At 41.1% G+C, this 8,660-nt stretch overlaps 1 protein-coding gene across 7 annotated transcripts in view; it reads right to left on the reverse strand.

The window, feature by feature from the left end:
* FAM3B (family with sequence similarity 3 member B) overlaps positions 1-8,660 on the reverse strand; it is a 29,483-nt gene that overhangs the window by 14,692 nt on the left and 6,131 nt on the right. For all 7 annotated transcript variants that reach the window (XM_006033591.3, XM_006033590.3, XM_025215409.1 and 4 more), the window contains exons 2-4: positions 7,754-7,897; positions 4,303-4,426; positions 2,103-2,161 (exon numbers count right to left, since the gene is read on the reverse strand). In XM_006033591.3, coding sequence (XP_006033653.1) covers positions 2,103-2,161; positions 4,303-4,426; positions 7,754-7,897 — 327 coding nt within the window. The remainder of the gene's footprint in view (positions 1-2,102; positions 2,162-4,302; positions 4,427-7,753; positions 7,898-8,660) is intronic.

The raw sequence follows: 8,660 nt of genomic DNA on the forward strand, positions 1-8,660 counted from the left end.
CACTATGGAAGAAAGAGACTTGGGGGTCATCTTTGACCACAAGATGAACATGAGCCTGCAATGCAATGCGGCGGCTAGTAAAGCGACCAAAATGCTGGCTTGCATCCATAGATGCTTCTCAAGCAAATCCTGGGACGTCATTCTCCCCTTGTACTCGGACTTGGTGAGGCCGCAGCTGGAGTACTGCGTCCAGTTTTGGGCTCCACAATTCAAAAAGGATGTGGAGAAGCTTGAGAGAGTCCAGAGAAGAGCCATGCGCATGATCAGAGGTCAGGGAAGCAGACCCTACGATGACAGGCTGAGAGCCCTGGGGCTCTTTAGCCTGAAAAAGCGCAGGCTCAGGGGTGATCTGATGGCCACCTACAAGTTTATCAGGGGTGACCACCAGCATCTGGGGGAACGTTTGTTCACCAGAGCGCCCCAAGGGATGACGAGGTCGAATGGTCACAAACTACTTCAAGATCGTTTCACGCTGAACATAAGGAAGAACTTCTTTACTGTCTGAGCCCCCAAGGTCTGGAACAGCCTGCCACCGGAGGTGGTTCAAGCGCCTTCATTGAACACCTTCAAGATGAAACTGGATGCTTATCTTGCTGGGATCCTATGACCCCAGCTGACTTCCTGCCCTTTGGGCAGGGGGCTGAACTCGTTGATCTTCTGAGGTCCCTTCCAGCCCTAATGTCTATGAAATCTATGAAAACCTACTTAATTCACAGCCAAAGGAATTTTCATGGCTTGGTCGCAGAATGAAGAGTTGATTTATGCCGCCCTACCAGCCAGCACCTCCCTCTCCTGGGCGGGCTGCAAGGACCATTGGATCCTACTGGGGAGCCAGCATTTCCACAAAATTGTGAATTAAGTATGTCCCTAATTATATAACACATGCACATTAATGAACATATATATTGTATACAATATAATTATATATTATACCCTTCATTCCCTCCTCCCCCCCCCCATCTCCCATTAAAGGACCAAGACATTTCTGTTATGTTACCTATCAGGTAATCCTATCTCTTTGGATATCTGCGTTTTTATGGTTGGAAATTAAAAATCTTATTCCCATTTCCCAAAAAAGATATTTTGATCGTGTCTAAGATGAACTTCAGTCCATCTGAAAACACGTTGCAATTACTAGAGGCCGTAGGGAAATGGGAAGTGCCCTAAAGTGGTGAGAGAGAGACAGAGAGACAAGTGTGGCAGATTCTGTTCTATTGCCATGGAGCAGGTAGCTGTTTTCCTCTGGGACAAATGGACTTTCAAGGACCAGTTCAGGCTGAACAGGGAGGTACAAAAGGGTCTGCAAACTGTTGGAGGGCACGAGAGTATATTAACGTTAAACTTGGGTAGAAAGTGGTTTTCTTCTCATGCACAAACTTTAGTGATTTTGCAAACACATTTTCTCTTCTGTTCATTAGGCTCAAACGGACAACTTCTGATTTTTTTTTTGATTTTTTTTCTTATTTTTTTATTTTTTGTGTGAAAATAGGGCAGGGGATGAGACAAGAACTAGCAATAGCTCAGGATTTAAGACCTACATGTAGGCTTCAGGAGATGCGGGAACTAGATTTCCCACATCCCCTAGCCATCAGGGTATAACCTGTGTCTTTCTTTGGCCCACTGAATATTTATTTATACAAAATGTAACAGCACCAGTGTGACTGATTGGGAAACTTGAGAGTTAGCACTTGAGGGATGGAGGCAAAGGTTTAAGATGCCATACTGCCTGCATGGTAGGGACATTCTCTAACCCCTGGCTATTGTCAGTATCCCTCCACCCCACTCTAGAAGTCTCTCCCTGGACTCTGCTATTCATGTCCCCTTCACAATCCCCACATTGTGATGCAGGGGAACACAGGCTGACCATGAGCAATCTGGGTCAGGCAATCAGTGCTTCTCTATGCATGCTGCCATCTGTTGCCAGGCAGACTAAGGAAGTTTGCAGAGCAAGCTGAGATGTGTGCACAGGCCCTTCCCCCCACTGCACACTGTCAGCACTGTAAGCACAACTCTTCAGGGCCTCAGCATTTGAATGTCTGTACGCAAAGCAGTTCTTTTCATGTGCTATCATATCTTTCTGCAACATTTTTTCTCTTACTTACAATTTACAATGGCAATGTTTATCCCTCTTCCAACATTACCCCTCTGCTCACTTATGAGTCTGAAATAAAAAAGATACAGATCAGCCACAAATTGTATTCCCTGAAGGCTATGGTGCCAAGTCCTATATACTTATGCAAAGTTACTTCCTGCTATGCAGGTTTTAGGTTATTCATTTAACTGATGACTACCAAAAGTAAAGGACCTATGGCCTTAATAATCTAGGGCTTTACTGCTTATTGGATAGTTTTCTGTGCAGAATGCACAAGTCTCACAGCAAATACAATTAAGTATTCCCTATCAAAATGCAGTACCAAAACTAGCACTACCCCATATAAGTTTTATATAAGCAGGAAGTCTATCGACACAGAGGGTTTGAGTTAAGATTGTCAGAAGCAACCAGTGTTTGTACATGCCTCAGATAATACATTAAAAGGGGTGTGATTTACAGAAATGCTGAACTTAAAAAAAACAAACAAAAAAACCCAAAAAACTTTTCATGATTTCTAATTGGACACCCAAAAACTGATGTACTTTTTAAGCACAAGTCACATTGTAAAATCTTGGCCCAAAGCAGCTTAAGTGAAGAAACAGAGATAAATCTTAGATACAAGGGTTGTTTTTACTGTTTTGTTTAAGGATCTGGTCAGCCTAATTTTATCAATTTGATTGTTTCAACTGTGCAAAAAAGAACTTTTCTCTGTCATTTCTCTACCATACACAAAGATCACGAAAGGTGTCAACGAGCCAGAAGAGAAAGACACACACACACACACACAAAGAAAACAAAATAAGAGTAGAGTAAAAGGAAAAAAAGTAGCAAAGATAAAAACAAGTGTACTTTAAGAACACGTACAGTATGGGAAAACTAAAAAGACAAAATAAAAAGGAGATGATGTTGGGTTGCATTTATTGTTAGTAAAAATGAATACAAGGAAAAATACCTCCTTGTAAAACTCCAGGGTAAAATAACTCATAGACAAGGCATCCTGTTTGTGGACCAAACAGAATTATTTAGAAATGAAAAGGAAGGGAGTAGTAAAAAACTCACTAAAGCTATTAACTCCTTTAGGAGGAAGGAGCAAGATGAGAACTGCCAGACAGCACATGTTACACAAACAAGGACAAGAGTGACAGAAATATTATATCCAAAGTAAGTGGCAGTTCTGGCACTAACTTCAATGAAAATAGTATTCAGACCCAGGGACATAGAAAGCAACTAGCTATTCCAAAGAGACAAAACACATGGAGCAGAGATGGGAATAATTTAAAAGGATGTTTAAAAAAAAAAAAAAAGGCTAATAATTATTAACCAAGAATGTATGAAATCTAGATTAACCCCACTCCGGATTTTCAGGTGTCTTATTTGTGGTATGCTCATGTGTTATGATTAAACTGTTTGGAAATGAACTGTTTTGTTCTACATCAGCATTGTACTAACTGTTATAACTGCATCAGGAGAGGAGGAGAGTCAAGAACAGATCCTTGAGATAACCTTCTGCTGTGGTATAAAATAGCAGCCATCTAGCAGAAATGAAAAAGGAATAGTTTATCTGCAAGACTTGAAGATGCTAGATTCCTTGCTTGAGGGACCCAAGCAGTATAGCAGAGTCATTAGTATTTAAAAGAAAAAGCCCTAAAGGCTGGAACAGATGAAACATTTAAAGCGCTTCAAAAGGCAAGCAGACAGATGCACACACCATGAAGTGCTCCAAAATAGCTGAAGTGGCTCAAAGTGACCTTGGATAAAGCAGCAAGTTGTTTAAAACATTTTTGAAGTGTGTCCAGTTACATGTATACACTCTATGGAGCATGACAGGGGGTTAAACTCAGTCCCCTAGCATCCCACAGAGCTCCACTCTTTTCTTTCCTCCCTGGTGAGGTGGAGGAGGGAAGAGTGGGACAGAAAGTTACTGACTGCTCTTCTATGTCCTCCACTGCTCTCTGAAATCTCTGGAGCCCAACAGCCATGCAAAAAATCATTCCTTCCCAGGAAGAATTTGAAGTGCACCAGACTGGAATGGAAATTGGAGCGCTTCAAATGTGTGTCTACCTAAGACTAGTGGCTCTGTGCTACGCAGATTATCTCAATCCAAGAAGTTCTTTTTAATAAAACTTAGTTTTTGCTGCTAGCAGACTAAACTAAAACACTTCTGCTATAGAGCTTACCCTTGCCTGGGCTCAAAGTAGATTGGTACTTACAGCTCATCTTCAAAACAAATTTTAGCCATTTTTTCTTTGCCGCCACCACTGAGCAATCGATAAGCATAGCTTCTAGGTGCGCATGGAGACCAGTGGTCACATTTCTGTCTTTTTGGAAGTGGGGCTATAACAAGAGAAGGAGATCATGTTCTGTTCAAACACTATGTAAATACCAGGTGTACAGGAAAATTACTATTTAATGTCAGCATGACAGGGTGAGATCAAAGTCCAACCCTGTCAGCCTACCATCATCATGCTGAAAACGCTGCAAGTTTATATGGACTTGATATAAGCAACTGTTTGCCAAATGGCTACAGGAAGCAGGGAGGAATTTAAAGAGAATGGGTCTAGCAATCTTTCCAGATCTTTCAGTCAGTAGTCCACAGCCCACCTGTAGTGGCCAGGAAGAAATTCTACCTGCTATTTCCTTTTTCACAGACAGCCTCTTTTCTACCTTGAATTACTACTACTGTAATCTCCCTTACTCACCTTTGGCTTCTCCTCCCCACTTCTTCCTTCCCTGCTTTACCTTTTGTTTTCCTAATTTCTACCTATTTACATTCTCATTGACATCCTGCCACACTTTTAGCTTCTCTCATTCCTTGGAGTCTTAGAACAGCAGAGACTTCCTATGCCTGAGGAAGGGCGACTGCGCCTGAAAGCTTGCTAAGCAAGTTTGCTACTTAGTTGGTCTAATAAAAGATATCACATCTACTCAAAGAACCTTTCCTGCATTAATGCACTTTAGGCTTTTGGTTTCCCCTACACATGCCTTCCTTTGAAAATCAGACACGGGCCACACCTAGAATAGGGGGGTTGGCTGAAGTGTGATAATGTGCCTACCAGTATTTAGAAACTCTTAGGGACCTCACTGGAGGGTGCCACTTGTGCATTCTGGGTCAAACTGATCTGTAGATTTGGGTTCAGGAAGGAGTTTTTGCAAGCACCACTGCAGCATTTTTTGCCTTCTATGGTAGCATGGGGCACAGCCCTTTTTCTGGGATCATTCAAGCATAGTTTAATTGTCGCTGCATGGCAGGGCACTAGCAACGCCCTCATCTATTCTGGTCTTTACAACACACACATTTTTTTTAAATAGAATGCTTTGTGGCTGTTACAATACATGGGCTGGACTGCATGGTTTTGGAGATCCTTTTGGAAGAATAGTTGCCTGTGAGTGCATGAGATTTGCCTGGAAAGATGGAAAGGAATTTCCTGAGCCAATGTTCCTACATAAGAAATACATTTTATAATATGCAAGAAATAGGATGAGTCCTTACCAGTTAGATTATCCTTAACAATTTAATTGCTTTCCCCTTAGCAAACATGGATTTTTCTCTCACCTGGTATACTGAGTGAAACTGAATGAAATAGGCCCCAATACTGTAATGAGCTTTGTTCAGACAGATTTAACTCTGCCTCTCCCTGGAATCTCACTGACTTCAGTGACCTCCATATAGCTGGAAGGTTCATTTAAAGAAGGCTCGTGGAAGCACCTCAGATTTTAAGGCCAGAAGGAATCATTGTGAGAATCTGGTCTGACCTCTTGTATAACATAGGGCACAAATGTTCAGCCAGTAATTCTTATTTTATGGCCATGACTTCTGGTTGTACTATATTATATCTTTTGGACAGCCATTTAATCTTGTTTTAAAGACTTTCAGTTAGAATCTACCACATTCTTGGTAAATAATAGTTCCTATTGTTAATTATCTTTACCGTTAAAAATGTGCATGTTATACCTAGTTAGATTCAAACTTTAACTTCCAGCCACTGGACATTGTTATACTTATATCTGTAAAGGTTCCTTTTGCTATCAGGATGTTTCTCCCCTTGGAGACGCTTTTAGATCATGATCAAGTCACCTCTTAACTCTTTTGGCTAAATTAACTAAACTGGTCTTCTTTAAGCTCTTTGTAGGATAGGCTTGCCAGAAAGTGAGTCATTCCTTCAGTCCTTTTCAAAAAAAATTCCAATTTTTCAAAAGGCAGAAGACAGGGCAGGGTAACACCTTAGAGACTACCTTGTTCAGAAAACCATGAGCTATTGTAAGCAACTGCCAACTTTGTAAGGATCTTATGAAACTTCTGACTAAGTAGGCTGTAGCCTACAAAAGCTGATTTGATGAATGAAGTAGTCTCTAAGGACACTTTTACATGTGCTCTGATGCATTCTGATTAGAACATGTTGGAGCAGACTTGATTAATCAGAATGCTCCAGTGTGCCACAGCGTCTCATGTATTCAGCGTCCTGCATTTCAAAACAGCAGCTTTAGTTAAAAATGAGCTTTAGTTACCATGGGGCACTGAATATATGTCACTGCACTGCTCTAATTAAAACACACCTCCTCACCCTGGTGCATGTATATAGGAACCCTAGGATGCCAGCCTTTCCTGCCTTCTGCCTGACTTCAGACTAACTTGGCTAACTACCTCTCAATTTTACAACAGCTTTTAAGTTTAGAAAACAGAACTGAATACAGTAGCCTAGTAATGGTCTCATGAGGGCAGTTTACAGGATTAATTCTGCTTCCCTGCTGATCTTCAGAACCTGTTATTTGTTGAACAACAGCTTCAATACGTGTGTGAATGCAGACATATATACCAGATCCAGGAAGAGCACACACCAACTGCTGCAGCTTCCTGAGCCTGACGAAGGGTTTTTGAACCCGAAAGCTTGCTTAATAACTATTCTCCAACCATTTGGGTTGGTCTAATAAAAGATATCAAATTCACCCAAGGAACCTTGTCTGCCTATATCCTTAGACCAACACGGCTACAACCTAAACCCCTGCGACATATATACCACATATATACACCCCCCAGTATTTTAACATACTAAGTTAAGATACCACTGTGCTCTAAACATTCCTTGCATGTCTGTTTAAATGATTCCCTCTCAGCACTGGCAAAAGTGCTAGTCTGGGATCATAGCATAACACTTAGTGTTTCTAGCAGTTTTGTACACTACATTGCACTCGTTTTAGCTATAGGACAGTATAATGTAAATTCATGCTGTAAGAACCACTACATACAAAACAATGTAAATATAGTGAGCCTAGCCACATAACAACACTAAGAATATCCCATCAACTCGGATTAATCTTTAATCAGTATTACATTGCAGTGACAAAAATTAGCTTTGGTCACGTTTAAAGTTTTTGCTTTTGAACAAAAAAGATCTTGCTGTTTGACAAATCAATCTAACTGCACTTGCATTATTGGCAAAGAGATTCTGATATTAAGTCTCCGCAAAGCCCCACAACTATTTGTTAGTGAGCAACATGGGGGGGAGGGGGAAATCCACCATACTATACAAGCAACTCATTTATTCTTAGAACAGCACTTAACCAAACACTTATTAACTAACAATCTGTTTAAAGGTTAAATAACAAACACCATGACTGTTATGAGGCATATTATGAGAAAGAAAAGCTGATACAGCCACATACCTTTGATTACAGGTCTCTCTCCGATGTTCTGAAGATTCTGAATAGCTATTGATACTGTGTCTTCAGGTATGATATCTGCAAACACGTAACCTAAGTACCAAGCACAGCCTGATGCTAACATAAGCCCTGATAACTTCACAAGATCTGGCAAGAAACAAAAAATCCACCATTTATTATGAGAGAGCCAACAGGAATTAAAAAATATATGCAAGGACACCTCAAAATGTTGTTTCTTCTATGACAATGCCATAGAAATGGACTGCTTTGATAAGGAGTATTTGAAAATCAGCTCCAATATTCTGCACTATTTAAAACTTGTGATAGGGTTGCAAACAGAGCAAATGTAACATTCAACACTCATAACCCTTTTTTTCTCCTAAAACCTTAAGGGTCCTATAAAACGTAACCCCAAACAAAAGAAGGACCTCTTACCCCAGGCCAAGTTTTGACACCTCCCACTTTAAAAGAAGTGCCTGAAGCTACATGGAGCAGTGATGGCAGTCTGTTCCATCGTCCCATAATTATATGAGTTTGTCCAGTTGTAGAACCTATAACAGTACATGCAGGGGCTGGGAGGCAGATTTGTGTTTGCTGCTTTCTTTGTAACAAAACTCATAAGTAAAGACCACTAGAGGTGCACAATACATTGGTCCATATCATATCAGCCTTGATAAAAGGAAAATTTACATTATTAGCAATCAGATTTTTTTGGCTGATGAGGCAGATAATGTTGCTGTGACCAGCCCAGAAGCTTGGAGAGTAGTGTCCAGCTGATAAAGTCTGTTGGGGGAGGGGGGAGGGGCAGGGCAGATTGAGGTCCCCACAGTGAGTGAGGGAGTGGGGCCGAGGCAGAGGCAGGCACTGCACAGCCGGGGTGGGGCACAAGACAGAGCTGTGGGTGGCTCAT

The sequence above is a fragment of the Alligator sinensis genome, unplaced genomic scaffold (genome assembly GCF_000455745.1).
Source record: "Alligator sinensis unplaced genomic scaffold, ASM45574v1 scaffold840_1, whole genome shotgun sequence".
NCBI classification, from domain to species: domain Eukaryota; kingdom Metazoa; phylum Chordata; order Crocodylia; family Alligatoridae; genus Alligator; species Alligator sinensis.